This window comes from Lissotriton vulgaris, chromosome 1_1, assembly GCF_964263255.1.
Source record: "Lissotriton vulgaris chromosome 1_1, aLisVul1.2, whole genome shotgun sequence".
Classification (NCBI taxonomy): Eukaryota; Metazoa; Chordata; class Amphibia; order Caudata; family Salamandridae; genus Lissotriton; species Lissotriton vulgaris.
The window spans coordinates 781931324-781955222 of NC_141685.1; the positions used below are offsets into that span (position 1 = coordinate 781931324).

Below are 23899 nucleotides of genomic sequence, written 5' to 3' on the forward strand. Positions count from 1 at the left end.
TGCGTTGGAAAGTGCCCAAAGGTAACAAAAAGCAGCACAAAATGCTGCTTTGCACTACTGTACGTCAAGAGGGTATTACATGGGTGGGACATGGGCGTTCCCAGGCAACAACCCTTTCTTTTTGATGCTAAACCCTATCCACTAACATTAACAGACAGGGTTCAGCGCCAAAAGTATGCATTAAAAGGAGAAATGTTTTCATTTCTCCTTTCTTTTCCAACTTTGCATGCGTGCTGCACTGTTCAGCACACATACGAAGTAGGAATGGGGTTTTCACTTGTCAAGCCACCTGACTCTAGACTGGTCCTCAAAACTGGGCATGACACTCCGGGTGAGCCTTTCACAGCTGCAGAAAATGCTTCCAAAGATGGCATAAGAACTGGATTCTACACTCCAGATGTGGCTCCAATAAGTGGTCAGAACATCCTAGAAAGTAGAGGTTTTTTTTACAGACTTTTATATAGCACAAACATGACCCAAATCAGGTATCAGAGCACTTTACATAGCACCAGTTGCATTACATAAGGACACATTTATTTTTGATAGGCACAGTGAGATTAAGTGATTTTCCCAGAATCACAGGATGTTCAGCGTCATTGCCGAGACTCAAACCCAGTACCCGAGATTCACAGTCGACCGCCCTAGCCGTTAGGCCAACTGGTTTGAGTGTGTCATCTGCAGCACAAGGGTTAATTCCTTGTAGATTCAAATCTGTCTTTCATTCACTAGAAAGCAATTTGGATGACATCCACTAAGTTGCTGAATACTATCATCTAAAATGGTAGAGATTCTAAGCAGAATGTATATGTATAGGAATACATTTTGATATAAATATATGAAATAAACTACTGTCTTCCCATGCACCTGCAGAATATATTTACTTGATGTGCAGCTATATAAGAGCTATATAAAAAAGCCGCATAAATAATTTAAAATGTATACATCTTGTCTACATTATCAGTCCTTGGCTGTGAATTCACAACTAAGCATCCTAGAAGCTGCACTGCTTTCCAAGTAGAGCTTCTTTCAAACATGGCTCGTGGCATCTGGTATCTGAGGAACCTATCTCTGCAGGACAGTGCACCTGGAATTGCTTCACCGTCAGCCATTCTGAATTCTCTCTACCTTTACCAGAGAAGTTGGGATTTATGCACACATTGTCATTCCTTTTACTAAGTAACTGAGGCAAGTAAAGCTAAAACAGAATAAACCCAGGATAAATTTATGTGCGCAGGATAACAAAATGAGGCTTCTTTCAAAACGAAGATACAAGATTAGGTCACCTGCTGTCCTAATATCTTTAAGTGCCTATTTTATATTCAGATTTCTTCATCTGTTGCAAGTATTTTAGGAAGCCGAAGCAAAATAGCATGTTGCCATTCAGGTGCTCTACAGCCCTACTATTTTAGGCTGTTTAGTGTCATCTGGTATGCGTTCAGGATTGCCTGTGGCATCTGTGTGCACTAATCCGTTTGCCTTACCACAAATTTCAGTTGTTGCTTATGGATTTTTTGACTTTGGAGTATACATGTGCATTGAAAAACAATAAGAGAAATCCTGCATTTATGATTAAATGCCAGCTGATGACAATAGGCACTATTCGATATTGCACAGTCATCTAACGTTGTAGTCAGGGCAAGCATGTATTCCTGAATCAGATTGCATGACCCACTGTATAGTCATTGTAAAGCTACTCAATCCCTGGCGGCACAGCACTCAGGATAATATACTGCATCACTAAACACTTATAAGGTCCCAAAGGACACTGCAAAACACATACGTAAAAGACATTGGCATTTAAGACACCAACAGCTTTAACTCTCACAAATGCGAGATCTATTGCATTGCAAAAGCTTGTTCTAGAGTGTGTTATGCAAAATGGTTTTAAGTAAACAAAATGAATCTCCCTGAGGGCACAGTGAACCTGCTAAACCAACAGAGAGCAAACAGGAAAGGGCTGCCTTAAGCCAGAGAGGCTGAACTAATCCGGGTAATTATGTGATTACCTGAAACCAGCCTCGGAATACTTACGCCGTCACCGAGTTGCACATTTGCAAGGTGAACAAGTCCAACAAACACTAGAAACTAAATTGCTTATACCTACAAGTCTGAATCCCGACCTCGGCACTAGAGTCAAAATCATGTGATTCTTGGCACTTAATTTCCCTGCACCAAAAATTACACATTCGTCTCATAGATCCCGACTCCTCCAACCAACAACCACCCACCTGGGGTTTAAAAAAATGTAATTAACTTACCCACTCTGCTGCCTCCACTGCTTCTCTCTGCTTCTTCAGTCTATCAGCTCTGGTGGTTCTGCAGCAATTGAAGTCTCCAGTCCAATCCAGTTGCTGCTGTCATGCTGTTGATAATGATAGCGGCATGAGAGCAGCGCTAGGATTGGCTGAAGCGGGCAGCCTCGAGGCTCCAGCAGGCACTGGGAGCCTGGACCTGCTCTCCACCTAGTGATCTTAGACAGCTGGGTGGACCGGTTTACATGGCACATGTTAGGCTGGCCGTCGCAAGACAAACGGCCAACCTGACATGTGCGGTGTACTTTATGGTGGAGTAAGCATCAGTCCCCTGCTACACGTCAGCAGCAGTGGCCCTGCTCCCAATCACGGCTCGGGTTGCGGAAATGGAAAAATAAAATAGTAAATTCTATTGCCTTTTGTAGCGCAGGCAGGGGGGGGGTGTTGTGAAGCTCCTTTGCCCTCTTGGAGGGGCCGCCACTGCAGATGCCCTGGTCCACGTCCAGCCCTCAGAGCATCCTCTGGCATATTATTATGAGACCTCTACTTGCCTAGTATGGATCTCATCACCTTATGAGCATCAGCTGATCCAGTGATTGTGTTTTAGGCAGAGCTGAATGCCACGCAGGATGCCAAGTTGTTTCAACCCTCTTGGCATGCTTTTTGTCCTGAATAACTAAACCTCCAAATCGTAGTTTCGCTCTAAGGAGCAGAAAATGTAAATGTTAAAATGTCCCTGTTTCATAGGGAGTTTTTCTCACTGAGCATCAGGAGCTATTTTGTTTTTACTTGTCATTTCCGGCATGCCTCAAAGAGTGTTCCATGGCAGATCAAAGATTTCCAACAGCAGAGGCAGAAGAGCATGGACGTCATTTAGGGTTCGCCAGTGGTTGTAGCCGGGACCCCTAGCTTGCACCTTGCGACCCATTAAGCATTGCTTTTGTGACCCAGGCCCCAGAGGTGGCAAAATGAATGCCAAGGACACAGGGACAGTCTGCTCTTTTAGTGGTTGATTCTCTACTCTTCTTGTTCACAGCTCACTTTTTTTATAATTCAAAAATAATTAATAAATAATAATGACTTAGGGGCATATGTAGGTAGGCGAAATTCGGCGAATTTCGGCGTTTGCAAATCGCAAACGGAGCTTTGGTATGTGTACCGACAGGATTTTTGGACCAGATGGGATCAGCTCCTGAGAGCACCTCTAACTCAGTCGGAACGTAACCACATCCCTCCCCAGGACCATCTATCCAGGCACCTGGGTACCTACCTGAGGATGGGGAACTCGCAATATACAAGCTCATATTATCAGAAACACCACTAAATCTATAGGGATACTAAGAATACTCACTGATTACTAAGGATATCCATGCCCTACACCACACTCATACCTTATAGTCTCGCGGCCACTCAGACCCAGACTAATCTACCCTGGGGCAGATATGACACACAATCCGGCGTGTCTACACACGTGGGTCTGCAGCCCCAGTGCTCTCATTTACACACGGTCCGCAATCCGGCAGACCTCCACGCTGGTCTCCTCCCCAGCGCTCTCATTTACACACGGCCCGCAATCCGGCAGACCTCCACGCTGGTCTCCTCCCCAGCGCTCTCATTAACGCCACTTACCAATGACGACCACTTTCCTATGAATACCTTCAGCTCTCTGTCTCTCTATGTTGGGAAATCTCTCTCTCTATTCACTAAGGGTTTGCTACTACAATAATATTATGGGATGGCGTATAAACTTTATCCCTTAGTTGCAGGTCTCCTATCTCCCTAATTATTCACTATTACTTACCTGATCAGGGGCAACATCTGTTCAAACAGTAATACCTGACTAGGACATAAGGTTACCTCCACTGTATGGGGACAAAAGATAGACACCACACTAGTTCACTATGGCTTTCCAGATTGCAATATGTACCTTCTGCTCCTGGCATCAAAGGTCCCCTCGCTTCCTATTTGTTTGGTCACTCCTTACCTGATCGGGATTTCACATCCGTTCATGCAAACAATGCTCAACTAGAAGCATAAGTTACCATGATTGAACAAGAATACAAGGCACATGTCAGTTCACTAGGAACTGGGGTCACTTTATTACAACAATATAGACACATACACAGATCTGTATTATAATGGACACATCCACATGTAACTGACAAAGACTATAGATAGAACACACCGCTGCAAGGAAAAGGATTAGCAATACAATAGCCTAGGGAATAAAGACAAGATTAAGATGTAAGTGTAAAGTAAACTAATATGACAGGACCGATATCACCTGATTAGTGTGAAGTCTTGTTCTAGCTGTCATCTGGGTTCCTCTCTCGTCTGTGCCTTGGCTCATCTCAGACTCTCTCTCTCTCCTGCACTCTTGGATACACGTCTGCGCTGATCACTTTGCACTGGATTTCTCTCCCCCACGGACTCTCTCCACCTTCCAACTTCAATCTAATGGTTTCTGCCGTTCTGATGACTGTTCATTCCACTAGCTTATTCACTCTGGATACGGTCTCTGTGCCAATGTCCAATTAACTCCAGCTGCTCCCACAGGTTAATCCACGATATAACTTCAGTCTCTTCTAAAAGGCATTACTTCAGACTCCAGCTATTCACAACTCCTCCTGATAAGTAACTGCTTCTGACTGCTTCCTTCAGTTCCAGCTCACTGACTGTCTGTTTGTCTTCTCTCTGTTCCAAGCATTTTCTGTCTCTTCTCCTCCTGCAATTCCACTCCTCCAACTCTACCAACACTCTCTGCTCCTCCAATTCAACTAACTGCAACTCCAACACCTCCTCTCTCTTCTACCACTCCAGCTCGACTCCCTGACTCCGCCTCTGCACTTCACTAATATAGAATGCTGTTTCCTCATGGAAAGTTCCAGCCAGCAGCTTCCTCCCACCAATCCCATGCACCAGGCTCCTTGCGCTAGACGCTCCCACAGTGACCAGCTGCTTGTTTCGTCTAGAGACCTGAGCCCAGGAACACTTCCTGATTAGATTCAGCTCTGGCCGGTTCTCTCCGGTTCGCTTAGGGCGAACAACAGCTTTAACTATAAAAGATTTTGAAGCAGTAGCGCTCAAGTTTAAGTAGACAGTCGGATACACCTGACTGAATGTGTTCCCCCTCCTGTAGTTCCCGGCGCCGTTTTTCAAAGACCATCTTTGAAAAACGGCGCCGGGAACTACAGGAGGGGGAACACATTCAGTCAGGTGTATCCGCCTGTCTACTTAAACTTGAGCACTACTGCTTCAAAATCTTCTCCTCCCGGTTATGGCTTCCTTACCACTACATTAAGAAACCATCAAACTACGCGAGCAACGTCTATCTTCCACACTTCGCCCTTTCGGGCGTTGGCCACAACACCATTTCCGGTTCTTTCTTTAAGAGGCCCTGAAGATTCGCAGTCTGTTTCCCTGCGATGAAACACGTGTTGGCCAGTACAAGAGGAACAATAAACCGGTGTTTTATACCAAGAACTTTACTTCATTTGAATTCCTTTTTCAGCACTTTGTAGTCTATTGACTTTGGAAATTTCGATGTGCACGTTTGACTTATGCTACTGAAACTCGAAGTCACCCAGACATTATTGTTGTTTACCCAGTGCAGGGGCTTTGTTGTTTTTGTGCAATTTGTGTGGATTTTCGTGATCCAACCTTGAGCGGTTACGAGGGATTACCGCCCGCCCTTTTGCCTGGATTTCGATACTCCATAGCAGTATAATACTTTGCGGTTACTTGGGTGCGCGCCTGGCCAATTCTGGAATACCTTAAACCCTCCCAGTAGATCAATAGCTTTAACTATAAACTTTACCTTTACCCTTGAAGTCTCTCAGCTCCATCAAGATGGAGTCCCTCTAGTTCTAGGCCTGTACGCCTGAGAAGGATGAAATAACCCTTAGCTCTGTCAGAATACCTACATAAACCATACCAATGTGTAATACAAAGTCAGGACCACAGGATCCAACCTCTACTATAAGCAAAAATAACAGGCCAAAGCCAATAGGCAATAGATGGCCTCTTCTAGGTCTGGAAGAAAGGGCTTAAAAGGGCCAACACAAGCTAAGAATACCTATCCTAGATGTGAGCAAGATTAAAGTCTATATCACTGCTAAATAGAGCCAAAAACCCTGCCAATACAGTATGTAGGTGCACATTAGCAAAATAGGGAATCGCAAAAAATGCGATTCCTTAAATGCTATGTAGGAGTGAATTTTAAAATGTGATTTTGTCTTAAGGAATCGCAAAATGCCACCTACTCCAAGTAGATGGTATTTTGCGATTTCCTTTCAAAATGCATTTTTTGAAAAAATTCAAAGCGCCATGTGGCGCACAGACATGCCCTTAGGGCATGTATGTGCGCCACATGTACTTAGAGGCACATTCCAGGGGTGCAACAGGTGTCCTTTGGACACCCTGACACCCTTGGAATTGCGATTCTCAAATTGCGATTTTCTCATAGAAAATCGCAATTTGAGAATGTATCCCCGTTCATTCCTATGAGCCTCTTAGCCCATAGGAATGAATGGGACACTCATTCCTTAATTGCGATTCACAATTTGCTAATCGCAATTAAGGAATGTTAGAGATTCACAAAAAAATTGCAAATTTTTACCTACATTCCATTTTGCTATTCTCAAATAGCGATTCATTAAAAATCGCTATTTGGGAATCGCAAAATGGAAATTACCAACATATGCCCCTTATTCACAATTAATATAATAAAAAAGGGAACACCAGGCGGTTGAACGACATTTGCTGAAAGCTAAGGCAAACAGAGCAATGTTTTTAAATGTATGTTGGGTGCATGTTTGCGCTGGAGTGTTTGTGAGAGAGTGCGTGTGGCTGAAAGTGCATGTCTGTACGTGTGAGCATGTGTGTGAGTGAAAGTCAGTGGGCGAGAGTCCGTGACAAGTGGTGAATGAAGTGAGTGTGAGTGGATGAGTAGACACATTACTTGTGGTCACAAAACGCCTTTTTTAGATGTACACTTCCACTTTAAGCCACTATCATGCCTTACAGCTCTATTTAACAGCCTATTTTTGTATTTGGTATTTGTAAAGCTCTAGTCTGAGTCAGTAACTGGTTCCTGGTTAATACAACTACTCAGGATTAAAGCTTGGATTATGTTACTTCTCCAAGTTACTGGGATCCGCCTGGACTATTTCCGAAGATACGTACCAGTCCCAACCACATCCCTCGAACTCTGGTGACTTGTTCTTGTAGGGACAGAGTATAATCGATGAGAAAGCCCAAATTTGTAACCAATTTTTTGGGGTTCAGCGCTGTGCCTAGTATAGCTGGCCACAACGAATCAGTAATAGATTTTTCAGCACTTCCGTACAATATTTCTGATTTATCTGCATTTAATTTCAGACAATGGAGATGCAGCCACTCTAGCTCATCAGAAAGACACTCGACTACATTATCCCTTGCTTCATCACATTTATCAGCAAAAGAGATAATTAGTTGAGTGTCATCGGCATACATGATGATCTTAAATCCTCTTTTTTCAGAATATTGGCTAGCTGAGCCAAGGTTTTTACTTAATGGAAGTAGCTTGTGGGGCACACTGCTCGTGGTGGCTTTGTTCAGTCAACTTGGTCCCCAGCCTGGACTTCCAGCAAGTACCATTTGTGACCTTGTTTGCTTTGCCTTTACTTGCTTCCCATGAATTCTTATTTTTCCATTCTGTAGCTGCCTTGCATATCTCTTATGTGTCTGGTGTGATAAAGCTGATTATCCCATAGTCCTTGCTTAAATAGCAAACTCTCACATGCAATATTGATCCACTGCATGTGCTATATATTATTTCTTATCCTGGTATCACTGTTCAAGTTCAAGTTCAAGTTTTTATTGTTTGATTAATTAAAATCATTACAATACCCCCCTGGTGCAAATAAAAGAATTACCCAGACGATTTATCAATCTATAAAAATACACATCACTTTTTGTTATAAAAATTTGTAACAATAACATTTTAAATATAAAAGGTTTTGCGTCGGCGGCTTTCAAACTTTAAACACCAGAGTTAACAGTGTAAGCCCCTTAGGAAGGGTAATAATATCATTTTGCAGAAATTTGTTTTGGGTCTCCGTTGGCCTGCCGTAGAAGTCTACTAACTGCATTCATGTATTTAACTCCCCTGCATGCCAGGATGTATGACGTGCCCTCTAGCCAGTGAATCACCGCTTGCCTGCTTGACCGAATATTCAAGTCGTTAAAAATTGATTTCAGGTGCCGCCTCCTTAGGTCTAGTACGGCTGGGCAGGCACATATTAGATGAATTAGAGTTTCTTTTTTGAAACCGCACAGTTGGCAGGACGCTGATTTAAATGCCTTTTTCCACAGAGGCTATAAGTCCTTTGACTCGTGGACGCCTATTTAAAGCTTTATGAAGCTCATTTTTAGCTTTTGGGCTGAAGTGGCGGATAAATATGCTTGTGGCTTTGAGAGACGGTAGGAGTTAATAACTGTCCATCCATGCCGCCTCTTGTTGAGCGCCTTTTTGTCCTCCCACAAGGATTTCTTTTTGGCTGCGGTTTTTACTATTTTGCCAAAGCTTCCTCTGTCCAGCCCTTTGTCCCAAGCTGTTTGTAGGCCCAACTTGGGCAGCGAGTCACTCAAAAAGCTTCCCCAGGAGTTAGGAGCATCCAACTCCCCCTGGGGCTTGATTACATCCCAGCATAAGCTATTCAGAGTGCCCGGGTCTGAAGAGCGAAATGTGTGACAAAGTTTGGTAAAGCTGCTCATTCCCCGGAGCTTCTGATGCTGGAGGCCGAATTCCAATCTAACCTGGGCAGGCGAGACACATTTTGGCAGGGCAAAGACTGATTTATAAATCTTTGTCTGCAGCTCGTTCAATAAATGCGCTTCTTTGCCGCACCAAGGGGCCAAGCCATAGGATAAACTGGGCTGGATGTGGGCGGCCATTACTTTTAGCAGATAGGAATGGTTCGGGCAGTCCATTTTTTTGCGTAATAGTCTGTAAGCATAAATTAGAGATTGTGCCTTGGCTTTTAATGCCAATTTGTGTTCTTTATGAGTTGCCCCCTGCCCGATTAATACGCCCTGGTATTTATATGAGCTGAGTTCTTCGACATTTGCCCCTTTGGCCATCCATTTACACTTGGTTTTTTGCGGTCCACTAGGCGGACGATTTTGGTTTTCTCTTTATTTAGCTCCAGCTGTTCCATGTCCAAGTAGGCTACGAGATTATTTATTGATCTCTGTAAGCCAATTGGGGTTTGGCTCAGCAAGACTATGTCATCCGCGTATTTTAGGATGGTGACTGGTGTGTTGGCCATTTTCGGGGGGTGAGAGTCTGGTTTCTCCATACCTGGTGCGATGTCAGATAAGAACAGGTTAAATAAGCTGGGGGCCAAGACACAGCCTTGTTTCAGGCCTCTTTGCGTAAAAATGCTCGCTGTAGTACTTAGCCCGTCGCCTAGCTTGACTCTTGCCCAGGTATCCCTATACAATGCGATTACGGCATTGAGCATTTTATTTGGCAAGCCCCATGCGTCGAGTTTCTTCCAGAGCTGGCTCTGCTCACTCTATCAAAAGCGGATTTGATGTCCACGAAGCAAGCGAACAGTTGCTGTTTTCTTATTTATGCTTTTTCTGTTAGAAGTGCTAGGATGGCTAGGTTGGATATAGTGCCCATTCCTTGCCTAAATCCTGACGGGAACTTAGGAATTATGTTTTTTCTTCCATCCAACCTTGCAGCGGAATTAGCAAGCATGAAGCGTACAATTTTGCTTCTACATCTATCAATGAGATTAGTCTATAGTTTCCCGGCTTGCGGTGATCTCCCTTTTTGAATATTGGGTGGATGATATTACCCTTCCAGGAAACCGGGATGTCGGACTGGTTGTAGATCTCATTGAAGAGTGGGGTGAGGATGGAAGACCACAAATCTGGGTTGTTCTTAAAAATTGCATTGGGAATGCCATTTGGCCCAGCTGCTCCCTCGGACTTTAGCTTCCGTATAAGCCCGCTTAACTCATTCGCGTTGGTCAGGGTATTAGACTTGTTGGGGCGCGACTCTGGCTGTGGGGGGCTGCCTTGTGCATGATCAGGATTGGGGAGGGTCTCTTTGTCTTTCTGATCGGGATCTTGCCCGTAGTGCATTCCTTCGGGACCAGTCACTGCCTGGTTGTACAGGGATTTCACATGGGCAATCCATGTATCTGCTCCATTTCCTGCTTCTTGCGTAAGTTTTGTGCCGGATGATAATTTATTTATTATGCCCCAAAAAACGCTGCTATTGGGTTTTTTGCTAACAGATAGTAGTTGCAGCCAGATGAACCCTTTATACTTGGTTTTTGCTCTCCCCAGATTCCTCTTGAATGTGCGCCTTAATGCGTGCAGCTTCGTTTTTTCTGCTTTATGGCCCTTTTTTTCCACCTGCAATTGCAGTCGCACTTCTCTTGCAATCTCTCTTTTTTGATTTCTAAGGTCTTGGGTGAACCGTGGTTTGCTTCTGATTACTGTTGATGGCGTGCGTCCTGGGATGACGGGAAATTTAAGGACTAAAGACTGGGCCAGCTGTTCCCAGGTGCTAACGCACTCGCTCTCTGGCTGGGGGGCCTAGATTAGCCAAGAAAGCTGTTACAGTCTCCTCAATGGATTGGGGCGTCACTCCCCGCCATTTTAACTTGCGCAGATTGAATTTTTCAGGTGCTTGCATAATAGAATTGGTTTTTAGTGTACACTTAACTTTATTTTTCACCTTCAAAATGAGCGGGAGGTGATCACTTTCGGCTCGAGGGATGATTTTGAGATTATTAATTTGTGGGAGCAAGTTATTGCTAATAATTGTGAAATCAATGGTTGAAGAGATTTTTCTGCTTAAGTATGTTACGGCGGCTGGGATATCCCCCGGTGCGTTGCCATTCAGGATTGTTAGATCGAGGGCTGATAATTTGCACACAAGTTCTCTTGTTCCCTGAATAGCTTTTCTTTTACTTCCCGTCCGAGTCTCTAGGAGTTTACTGTTAAAGTCGCCTGCGATCACTAATTGGCAGCTCTCATGGCTTCTCTGCAATGATGTTATTAATTTAATAAGGGTTACTTATTTTCCCTTCTTCTTTTTTCTTTCTGGGTGGATGTAAACGTTAATTAATATGAGTGGCCTCTTTGATTCATTTCTGCTTACTTTAATCACTTGGGTCCAGTTCCAGTTAGCCCCCGTGTCTAATTCTTCCGTTGCCCAATTCAATTTTTGTGTAATGAATGTTGATAATTCCCCTCTCGGATGTTCAAAACTTGAGTGTTTCTCTGCCAGGCTATGATAGCCAATAAATCCTGGAATTGAGCTTGCAACCAGGTTCCAGGTTTCCTGGAGCAGGATTATGTCTTGTTTGGAAAAGAATGATACGGTTTCTTGATCAAGTCCCATATCCTTAAATCCGTGCATGTTCCATGAGCAGAGCGAGATGTTGGCTGTACACACGCCTTCCACTAAGGGGACCGACTCCTTTTCTGTTGTTGCGCTCTTCTTTGCTTGGTTAGGAATGCTTATTGTTTAATGCTCCGCGAATCCAAGACCAGTCCATTGTTTCCTGTGAACTTCCCTCTTTTATGCCGGGGCTTTCTCTTATGAGGTGCCTGTTCTGACTAGAAGGAGCTACTGGTGAAGTGAAAAGCGCACAGCGTACGCATGTGGAGTTACTTTTTCCAGAGCTGGTCATTTCTTTTGGGTTTTTGAGGAGTGGATGCAGATACCTAGGGCGTTGGTGAGCCTTTAACATGATTCCCCATGCTTCGAACCTTCCGCTTGATGATAGTATTTTATCCACTAGGTCCTCGGATGACCAGGTTGTCATGGTCTCTTCAACTCCCTTCCCGTTCGTTTCTATAAATTTCACTGATATTAGGTTACACAAGTGGATTCTTTTTAATTCTGGAATTTCGTTAAACAGCCTCAGGAGATTTCCTCTGTTTAATGTATCTTGTGTTCCTTTTGTTGAAAATTCCGGGATGAAGGTCAGTTTTTGTTCGAACTCATCTGTTTGAGTTTGATCCTTGTGCAGGGGGGTCATTTTCCTTTCTTCCACCTTTAAGTCGTAAATTTAATGAAGTTTTTTGTCCACATTGTGGATCATACTCAGAGATGTCTGAAGTTGGTGCCTCTGATCTCGAGTTAGATGTTCCCGGGGTTTTTTGGATTGAATTCCCTATTTGCGGCTCTGATGGATCCTGGTTAAGGAACTTGCAGTGACGATCCTTTCCCTTAATCATTACAGCAATTGATTTAGAGAAATTTTGAGTCTGTTGTGGTGTTGGCACCTCCGACGTAATCAATAGATCACGCTTCTGCTGTCCTGACTCTGGCCCCTTGTTTGCTACCTCTTGTTGGACATCATATTGTTGTTTGCTCGGGCCTATGTGTGTCCTCTGGTTTCTGTTGCCTGTTGTGAGCCAGTTTTTTATACCTTCTCCCTCTCCTTTATTAGATGATACTATTCCTCCTTGTTGGTTCACTGCCGTGGTTGCTTTCTGGGCTGCTTTATCCGCTGGGGAAGACTTCCGTCCCCATATGTAACTTGGAGAGAATTTTGAAATGCGGCCGGTTGGCTGGAGCCCTGTTGCATTGAAATGGGGGCCTCGCTGGCTTGGGATTGGTCACTTCCCTGGCGTGCCACCCCAGACAGGGGGGGGGGGGCGTGTTTTTTTTTTTTTCCCTAGGAGATTTTGCTGTGAATAGCGGGAAAAGTTTTTCTGGGGCAGGGCTGGGCTGTTTGTGATATTTGAGCCGGGCCTTTCTAGCTCGTTTTCATTCCCGTTTTGTTGGTTTGACTGCCACGACTGCTGATTTGTAATGGTCATTTGATTCGTCTAGTTGCAGATCTATTGAGTTGAATTGTGCGTCGGGCTCGGTTTCCGCTGCAGCTTTATTAATCTCGTTTAATCCTTTGTTTATTTCATTAATGTCATTAGTTCTTACATCTTGATCGACGCTATTTTGAGGGATTGGATGGTGCTAACTGTTCTATGGTTGTTTTACTGCCCCTAGGACGTCTTTCAAAATTTACGGGAGCATTGCCAGTTTCTCGATTATGGGGCTGCATCGGCAGGGGGATAATTGATTGTTTATGTGTCTTTGTTGGTCCAAGTTTTCTTTTTTGTTAGTAGTGAGGTTTTTAAATCTATTTTGCTATTTACGTCAGAGATGTGGCTGGCTATGAGATTAATAAGATCGATTTGGACGTCCATTTTATCGGACTGAAAGTTTACGAACCTTATAGCTTGTTCCAGGGTATGGATCAGAGTTTGGGCCCATTGCAAGCTGGAATCCTCTTCGATGTGCTGCGCTGGGGCTTCTGACCCGACGCTTGACCCACTCACTGAGGAGATCATTATTGGTGAGGAAAGGTTTGGTTGCTTAATTATTATGGAGCTTTGGCTGGCCTCCGCTGGTTCTAAGTGCTGAAGATCTTGTTCGCCGTGTGGGCTTTGAGGTGTGGATGAGACCAGTTTGGATCTCCTTTGTGCTGTACTTTTACTTGAACCTGTGCTTTGGAATTCATTATCCTGACGGTTAATTTCTAGTGATTCCAGAATTTCTATCAAATTAGAGTCGTTGATGTTGAAAAATGAATTACTACATGCTGCTTCCCTAGGAGCTGGGTTTGCGGCGGATTTGATTAGGTTTATTTTTTCCTCCTTGGTCCATTTTGTGTTTGAACAGCCCGTTTCTTTAGGACCAGATGGTAAATTTCCTGCTTTTGCGCTTGTGACAGAAGTTATTCCTTTCGGTAATTGTTTTGTTGATTCGATATTAAGATTTAATTTTTCACCTTCTATGTTACCCCCCTTGGGGTCTCAATAGACTCAGCTCGTTCCCCACTGGGTGCGGTTTTTGTTCCAATCCCGTTGAGCATTTTCATTGGCATCCCAGTCTTTGTTGTAAGGGGAGTGACGGGTGTAGTGGGAGCTGTCTGATGTACTTGGGCAGTTGTTGTCACAGGCTTCCTAACGCCTATTTTATTTAAGTTTTTCCCTGAAAGAGATTTATTTTGGGGAGTAGTGAAGGAATTTGCAGGTGTACCTGGAATGGAGGCTTGTGAATTGTCAGGCTGCATTGGGCCTGGTAACAGAGCGGATTCTTTTGAGGGAGCATAAATTGCCGCCATTGAGTCTTTTAGAAAGAAGAATTTTCGAATCCCTGTTTGATTTTTCGGAGTTAGCAGTGTTTTTATTGTTGTTGGGCTAGGTGTGAGATTAGCCTCTCCCTTTGACCAGCCCCGTTTTGTGATTTATTGAGTGTAGAGTCCTCCTCTTGTACTGAATTGGATTTGGATTTTTTATTCGTTTTTTTTTAATTTTGTTTTTTACCTGTCGCCGCTTGACGGACTGTTCCTGATCTCATTTGTGCGGAACCCTGATACAGTTTTCTTGAGGACTCTGGGGACTCTGCTGGAAGTTGGTAGATTGAAGAACTGAAGGATTTGGGGAATTGAGATTTTACTTGGACCCATGTGTTAGGCAATCTTGCCCTAGCACATGCTACAAGTTGGTGGTGGCTGGGCCTCTATCTTCACCTCACTCCTCCTTCTCCCTTGCGGTGAACAGCACTCGCCCTGGATACCCTAGACACCTTGTCATTCGCAGAGGCTCCCGGGGGGTCAACGGGAGCTTGCTGTAGCTTAGTAGTTTGGTGCTTTGGGCTTGACTTGGCTCTTGGGGCTTGGGGATTCAGAGGCTCTAAGGCCAGGTGGTTTCTTTATAGTTCCCAAAGCCCTGGGTACCACCGCCTCACAATCCCACTGACATCTGCCCCCCGGGCGATGCCACTGCCTCACCTGCTTCTCTTCGCACCGTGGACCTGGTGAGGTGCCGATGTGAACTTCTGATTCACCCCGGGCTTGGGGGCGGTGCATTGCGGGCGACGCGGGATACTTTCGCGCTGTTGCCGGTTGCCTGTTGCTGTTGCTGATTGCCTGTTGCTTTTGCTGATGCTTGTTTTTCCTCTTACTTTCCAACGTCGGCTAATCCCCCTAGCTCCCGCTAGATGGCCCTGCCCTGCTCTGGCTGCTTGTTCCTCGCTGCCGCAGAGAGGACGAGAGGAAGAGCCGACGATAGGCTGTAGGCAGGCTGGAAACGATGGAAAACGCTAGAAAGAGCCCAGTGCTGGATACTGAATGCGAGCAGGCTGATCCCCCCCCCCCGGTGGCTCAGCAGCTGTTCAGCAGCACAGCCGTCCGTGGTCCCACCAGGAAAGCAGTCCAGGGGGCACAGCACAACAGCCTCCGAAGCTCTGAAGGCTCTGAAGGCTCCGAAGGTTCTGAAGCTCCACGCACCATGCACCACTTTGGTCAGCCGGCGGCCTCAATGCAAACTGCGAACTGCAGACTGTGGCAAACTGTGGCTGAGCACGGGTGGATAATGCCCCACCCGGCGGCTCAACCCCGCTAGAAAGCCGTCCCGTCCCGGAAAATCACAGCTCAACAGCCTCCGGAGCTCCACGTACTCCGGTGCGCTCGTCGTCGTCAGCGGGTTCACTGCAAACTGCGGACTGGTATCACATATACATTACCTTTACTATTGCTCACAATGTACCGCAACTTTTTGTTTCTACTCTTGTACTTTGCTCTTTAATACCTGTAATGCTCTTCCACACCTCTACTTCCTACGCTTAGATATTTCTTCAGTGATGTACCCCACTTTTTATCGCTGTTACAATGTGCTGCTCAGATTTGCACATCAAATGTACTGCATAATAACTTCCGTTTAGCTCCTGATTTACACTTTACGAAAGCCTATAGCTATGCAACCAATCCAAAGATCTAGGAGACCCACTATGTGACCCTCATGGAATTATTGCATCTCAATTGGCTACAATTCCATTTTCTTCTACAAATGGTTGTGCTTAGAGACTGGTCAGACTTCTTAAAAATAAGTAACTGTGTTCAAAATCAATAGATATGAATTAATAGCCCTCAGTTCTAATAACTAACATTCAATAGCATGAGACTCTATACTTTGCAGTGACATGGGGAAGAGGTGAAAGTATTTGAAGGAATCCCAGTCATCTTAATGAGACTTAATCTGGGTAATAGGAGTTTGAAGCAAAAGGCTTTGTGAGAGTGAGCGAGTATGGTTGCCTTTATTACCCTGAACCCAACTAGACATATCTACCCTATGACTGAGCAGCTGGCATATTCTCCCCAGTTAGAGTTTCTCATATGAAATGACAAGTAATGTCTCTAGCTTTTAATAAATGCTGTGTTCTTTCATTAAGGTATGGGACCATCGAGGGAAACGCCTTTCAGATCGAGTTCATCGAATATATTGACGAGCTTGCTTTAGAGATCGGCGTCAAGCCCAGTTTCTTCCACCTCCTTCTGAATGATCCCAGTCTGGCACTGGAAATCTTCTTCAGTGCTTGCACATCACCACAGTACCGACTGACCGGTCCAGGGAAATGGGACGGAGCACGGAACGCCATCCTGACCAAGTGGGACCGGGTAGTGACACCCATGAAGATGCGGGTGGTGAAGAAGACCAAGAGGTCTCCCCTTTCCACCATGCTTGGACTTCTCGGTCTCCTTGCTTTGTTTGCTTCAATTTTTATATTTACCTAAACAGCATGAAAATTATTTCTAATATTCAATCCATCCACAAATGTATAGAGGCTGTTTTATTATATTCACTCTTATTTTTTGTGTCTAAATAAGTAATTTTAATGCTACTTCCTCAATAATTTAAATGTCCATTTACTTCCCTAGAGCTGTTTGGATCTCCTACTAAAGCGCACCGTCCATATAATGGGCCAGATGTAAGACCATTACATTTTGTGACTCATACTTTGCAAAATGGAAAGTACAACAGTGACTCAGACACTGTTTGCAATTCCTAATGGGCTCGCAAAAGACCCATCTCATTAATATTAACGAAGTAGGTCGCAATTTGCAACCCCTTAGTAATCTCACACATCACAGAGATGGTGGCCTGCTGTGGACAACGGATCACTATGTCTGTGTTTGCTTTTTTAAAGAAAGCAACTTTTTTTTCTAATGCAGCCCGTTTTCCTTAAAGGAAAACGGGATGCGTTTCAAATAAAGAAATGAAAAGTTTTCTTTTTATTTTTCAAGGTCAGGCAGTGGTCCGTGGGAAAAATATTTTCGCATACATTCACAAAGGGGAAGGGGTCCCCTGGGGACCCCTTCGTGTTTGCATCTGGCTTGCCACCAACTTGAAGTAGGTGGCAACTGCGATTGTTTAGACACCGCATTTGCGGTCGCAACACAAAAAGTACATACCAGTGTGACTCGCTATTAGAAAGTGATGCCCTTGGCACGCCCCTTTCTAATAGCGACTCGCAAACCCTATTCTGAGAGTCATAATAGGGTTTGTACAACCATTTTTAGCTGTCGCAAACGGGCAATTTCCCGTTTGCGACAGCTAAAATTGGTGGTACATCTGGCCCCATGTCAGTCACACAGGTTTTTTACTGAGAAAGGCCTGCTGTGGAGACACCAGCCAATGTAATCAACTACAGAGAAAAAAACACATTTCTTTTTAGGTAGCACATGAAAATCTCAATTTGTGTCATATCGTCAAAATAGAAAGACCACTTTCTCACAAAAATGTTTGTCTCTGTAAATTTGAATTTGGATGTCTATCCATATACTCCCCTGTATGTATAAAACTTAGGGGCATATTTACAAGCCCCTATTGCTACCACAGCGCCACTTTTCATGACCTTGTGGTGGCGATAGGGGCTTTGCCTTATTACAAGGCAGCGTTAAGCCACTTAACATGGCTTCACACTGCCTTGTAAATAAGACCCCTTTCACGCTATCCTTAGCGTGAAGGAGGAGGGCAATGGGTGTGGTAGTGGGCATTCCACCGCAGCACCCATTGATTTTAACGCTGCCCCATATTTCAAGGGTGGCATAAATATGGGGCAGTGCCAACATTTGGAACAGGGGAACCTGGTCTTACCCTGGTGTAATGAGGAGAAATGCTTTATTTCTCCTTGTTTTTGCTGTTTCCATGTGTGCTGCATTTTGCAGCTCACATAGAAATAGCAAAACACCGTTGATAGTTTATGTGCAGGAAGGTGTCCCTTCAATCAATAAAGACAATTATGTTTTGCAACTTCTATGTGTGCTGCATTGAGCAGCACACATTGAAGTTACAAAACACTATTTCTTATGTGCAAGAAGGCACACCTCACTGCACATAAACAATCTTTCCCTCAACGCAGACAGCCTTGCACTATGGTGCAAGGGTGCCTGCATTGGCGCTTGGCAGCTAAACACTGTATTGCTGTAAAGATGGTGCAGTCCTGCGTTTCAGAAGTGCGGGAGCTCACTGTTAAGCCAAGCAGGCTAACATCGCGCTATGTCACTTCTATTAGACATATGCCCCTTAATTTGGCTTGTTGGCTTCAGATAGCAAATGATTACATGTTATGACACATTGATTCAGCATCTCAGTGTAACTAGTTGCTTCCAAAACAAAAAAAATATAAACTCTGCTGCTAATAAACAATACTTCTGCATAGGCGAAATCCAAATTGACTCATAAAGAACATCAAAGGTTTGTCACTAATGTGGGATGGGTCTAAGTTATAAAATGACTTCTAAGTGAGATTTCAGCAATATGATGGCTAACCCATTTTCCAAAGGGTTTGATTGTACAGGGCACATATTAATTATACGGTTTGTTCATTTGAGTGGTTGGTGGTCACTTGCCTTGGGCTACCAAGTGGCCTTTGTGAATGCCGCACATAACATAATATATTTATTTAATAGTAATAATCCATAACACAATAACATAACAATAGAAATCAATTAAGATGTTAAAAATAATATAAACAATTATACTTTCATGTTAAGGCAAACGAAAAAGTTGCAAAATGGCAAATTCATATTGTAATTTGTAATGTGAAATATCAATTATCAAAGCCTTTAATACAGACACTTTGCGCTGCCGCTAAAACAGCAAATATATGCAGAATGTGCAACCATGCTCGAGAAGTACTTTGCCATCCTAGGACTCGGAAATTGACTAATTAGCGCTTGTATATTTCTACTGGTCTTTCATTTTCACATATTTTTATTGTCCTTTTATATGAAGTACAAGACAAAAAACGTGGTGAAGACACGCACAGCTTGAATTATTCCTAGGGTTAATACATTGTAGCATGCTCCTGGGGTCCCACTCTCCAGGTCTGTAGAGTGTTGAACTGATCAATGAACTTGAAGCACCCCCTGATCAGGGGATGTCCCTTAGGGCACAGCATTGAAGCCTGAATAGGCTTAGCATTTCTATCCTCTGATTAAATAAACAAGAAGCTTATAACCAAAATCTTGAGTACATTTTTTAATGATGTCTGTGTCTTCCAGCCTTTCAAATCATTGTTAAATTCATATATAATTCATATTTCATTCCAAATTCAAAGTATTCCCGATGCATTTCAGGCATCTGTGTGCCCTTCTTCAGGGGTTAACTGTAGATGAAACCAAAAAAATGCGCTATTTACATACCTTAGTGTAACAAATTCAAACTTCATACATATGATTTTGTAATATCTTAATAAATATGTTCACATGTCTTCCTCTACTCCACCAGTGGAACTCTGTAAATGTGATGTCATTTAGAATGTTATGACCTGATTCATCACAGTTGGACTAGGGCTGAGCACCTAGCCAGGCGCTCATGGTGGGGCTAATTGATATTGTACTTCCAACATGTATCTTGTACAATAAATCTACTTAAAAGCTACCTTCAGTCTGGACCCAAGTTACTACATTTATTTTGGCGATTTCCAGATCAGATCAAGAAATCACCTGACAGTGATTTTAAGATATGTGGAGTGGATATAGTTTTGATGGTAGATTCAGGATCTCCTTGGACAATTATCACCCAGCAATATTTTTTGGAGAAATTGGGAAAACAGTTGAGTTTAGAGAATTTGATATCTCCTAACATTATGGCAGTTAGTTTGGAAGGGAATCAAATCGAAGTGGAAGGTTATTTTGAAGTGAATATTCTCTTCAAATATAGATCTGCGGTCATTAAACTATACATTGCTAAGAGAGGAGTTAATGTCTTAGGGTGGCGTGACCAGTATAAGTTAGGGATCATTTTGAATCCTAGAGCAAAGGAACCTGTGACTTTATGTGATGATATGTTATATAACCAGGTTGCCACTACTGGTAACCATGATGAGTGTAATGACAAGGAGAAGTTATTGATAAATACTTTCAAGAATGTATTTAGTGACAAATTGGGTAAATTAAAGAATTTCTCTCATAAAATTGTTCTAAAAGAAAATGCCACACCCATTAAACAAAAAATTAGAGGTGTCCCAATAAGTGTGAGACAAGAACTGAAGGATATGTTAAAAGAACTGTTGGATGAGGGTATCATTGAAACAATTGAATCAGCTGAGTGGGTTTTAGTATGCTTCCTCATCTCTCTTCTATTGTCTTTACTTTTACTGCTGGTTCTTCAGCTCTCTCTGTTTCTCTTTTGTACGTTTTACTTTTGGTTCTGCACACTCTTTGCTTTTCTGTGGTGTGTTATTTTCTTACCTAAGTTTCTTTCTTTGTGTTTCTTTTTAAGAAAGGAGGATATGTAATATCTTAATAAATATGTTTACATGTCTTCCTCTACTCCACCAGTGGAACTCTGTAAATGTGATGTCATTTAGAATGTTATGACCTGATTCATCACAGTTGGACTAGGGCTGAGCACCTAGCCAGGCGCTCCTGGTGGGGCTAATTGATATTGTACTTCCAACATGTATCTTGTACAATAAATCTACTTAAAAGCTACATTCAGTTTGGACCCAAGTTACTACAGATTTCAATAAGGTCCATATTCATGCAGCATATTCAGAAAGAAAGTCAACAGGGCAGTGCTGGTCCATTAAACCAAGGAGGAAAAAAGGTAATGAGTATGACAACCATTCTGAAGTGATAAGTGTTTTTTGTGATGGTGGTCTGTGTGTGTTCATGCTCACCAACATATAGGGCAAGGTAACAAGGGCCAAGTAGTGAAAACGTGGTGAAGACGGAAGTAGTGAAGGAATACAGCCAACTGGTGATGTACTTATGTGATGCTGAACGTTATTAAAGCGGCCAAAGTGAGAAAAGGTAAACCGGTATGTCTTACTGTCACGTTGAAGGCAGCGCCGGTAACCAAACAAACTGAGGTTACAGACTCGTAATATGGTCACAGGTATCTGAAGTATAAAAAAGGGCGGAATCGATGAATGAATATTATCAGATTATACGTTACGCTAAGGTTACAGGCGGGATAAACGCACCGCATTACTTACAAAAGTTGAAAGCGGCAGCTGCTCAACTCTCTGTCTCATGGAGAATCCCAGATAGACGCGTAACCATGAGGCTATGTTCATAAAAAGAGGACTCGATACAACACGTGACCGCAATGAAAGACCGCGGCCATCTATGCTGGAAGGAACTCAAGGGTAAATAAACCAAGATAAAAAGCGGACTCGAATGGTCACGTTGTCATGGTCCAACAGCTCCTCAGGATCGGGGCGATGCTATATGGGGTCCACCTCCAGCTTTCTCCGTGCTCTGGGAATAAATACCACCGAGCACGATAGTAAGCAGGCGAGGGAAAAAAGGTCCGGGACGGGAAACGGTTGTAGAAGAGGTATCTGTAATAACACAAAGAATACGCTGTAAGTGGAGAGTCCTACCCTTCATCCACTAAGCTTGATTCCCCTCTGATCTCCTTTCCTACCTGATTCGTCTCAGGCACCTCTCTCTTCTACGTGTAACAGCATATGAGATAATTTCTCTCACCGGCGGGGATTGTTTCCTGAAATACAAGAAACAGGCATGGAGTTAATCTACTTCCCTCCCTAGACTCTGACTATTGGCCCTTGTACCTGTTTCCATACATACCCTGCATTCTCCGTCCCTTATTTATGAATAAGTTCTACTTCAGGTCTTATTTGTTGCATAAGTCACTGGGTATTCATAACATAACAAAAACGTTAAAATGACAGTACTGCTCTGAACCGTTCTAATGTTCCTTCTTATTCCAGAAACTAAGCTTTTAGCCAAAAGGACAACTTCACATTAGAAACGACTGTTCTTACCAGGCGCTGGTTCAGAAGAAGGAATTACTTGTCATTCCCGGAATACCTCTTCCTTTCTTCTGTGGAGTCTTCCTGGGTTCGAACCCCTTTACTACACAGTGCCCTCAATGTTGAGATAGTTTACACCAAACCTTTTCCGACTATGAAAGGGGGCAAATCCAGCGTCTCTCCCGTCGGAAGAACTCAACTACTAGTGCTTCCACTCCCGCACTCGAGAGGGTGAAATCCGGCGTCTCCCCGAGTACCGAAAAGAGTCCCCACAAACTCCCGAACACGAGAGGGGGCAAATCCAGCGTCTCTCGCGTCGGAACCAAGCTACAAAACAACCAAACACAGAGCCGTACTCGAGAGGGTGAAATCCGGCGTCTCTCCGAGTAAGGCAATCCTGATTCGAATCCTGACTCACCGGCGATGACTACTAATGGCGGAGCTCACCTCCGCGAACTCAAATCCAAAGGTTTAAGGTAACCCCGCAGCCGCGGGTTACGGAAAGCGAAAACGCTACTTCCAGAAGACTGTCATGGGAGAAAAACTTCCCCCTCCGAATCTCCAACCTACACAACAAAGACAAAATCACGTGCATCGTACTCCCAGCCTCGCTGAGTTTTATGCCCTCTTCCATTGCCTTGTGCACGCTAGGCTTTCTGGGACTTGTAGGTTCTGGTTCATTATTGGGTAGGCACAAGTCGGATCCTGACACACGTAGCCACATGAATAACGGTGGTCATCTTAAGATGGTAAATCAAAGGAAGAATAGAGTGTGAACAACAAAGAAAAACTAAAGTTTAAATCACAACAGTGTGGTGTGTAAAAGGGAAAAGTGAGTGGTGATGTAAAGCAATCTGTAAATGGACAATCTCAATGTAATGATCACAAATGAAGCGAAAGTAAAAAACAATATAACAATGAAGACAATGTTGGTCATTATAATGTTGAGGCATAATACAACTTATCATTAAGTATATTACAGGTAACAAAGGAATCCCATCCTGTCGTTAAGCCCATTAGGATGCATTATGTTAAGGTACCGGATCCAAAAGTTTTCTCTTTGTAAAAGTCTGTCATTAAAGTCAATTCCTTCTTTCTTTTCAACAATTTCCAATATCAAGAATTTCAGTTGAGAAATGTTATGTTTGTGATCAGTGAAATGAACTGCCAATGCAGATTTGGTGTTCTTCAGGCGGATGTTGCTTTTATGTTCCAAAATACGTGTTCTTATTTTTTGAGAGGTTTTCCCCACGTAACAGAGGCCGCAGGGACACTTGATCATGTAAATAGCATTCACTGATTTGCAAGTAGCATTCACACGTAGCTTAATCGGTGTGCCTTTCATGGGGTGATTAATCGTAGCTCCACGGATGACATTGTTGCAGTTGCTGCAATTTAAGCAAGGCTGTAAGCCTTTATAGGAAGTTACTATTTGAGCCTGATCTGGTTTGGTTAGCATGTACTTGAGATTAGAACCTCTAGTGTAGGCGAACATTGGTGGTTGAGCATAGATGTTGTGAAAATCAGGTTCAGCTGTAAGAATCGGCCAATGTTTCAT

At 43.5% G+C, this 23899-nt stretch overlaps 1 protein-coding gene across 5 annotated transcripts in view; it reads left to right on the forward strand.

The window, feature by feature from the left end:
- LOC147747817 (dimethylaniline monooxygenase [N-oxide-forming] 2-like) overlaps positions 1–20000 on the forward strand; it is a 232893-nt gene extending 212893 nt beyond the window's left edge. For all 5 annotated transcript variants that reach the window (XM_086956176.1, XM_086956198.1, XM_086956206.1 and 2 more), the window contains exon 9: positions 16504–20000. In XM_086956176.1, coding sequence (XP_086812302.1) covers positions 16504–16846 — 343 coding nt within the window. In that variant the 3' untranslated portion in view covers positions 16847–20000. The remainder of the gene's footprint in view (positions 1–16503) is intronic.
- Positions 20001–23899: the final 3899 nt, after the last annotated feature.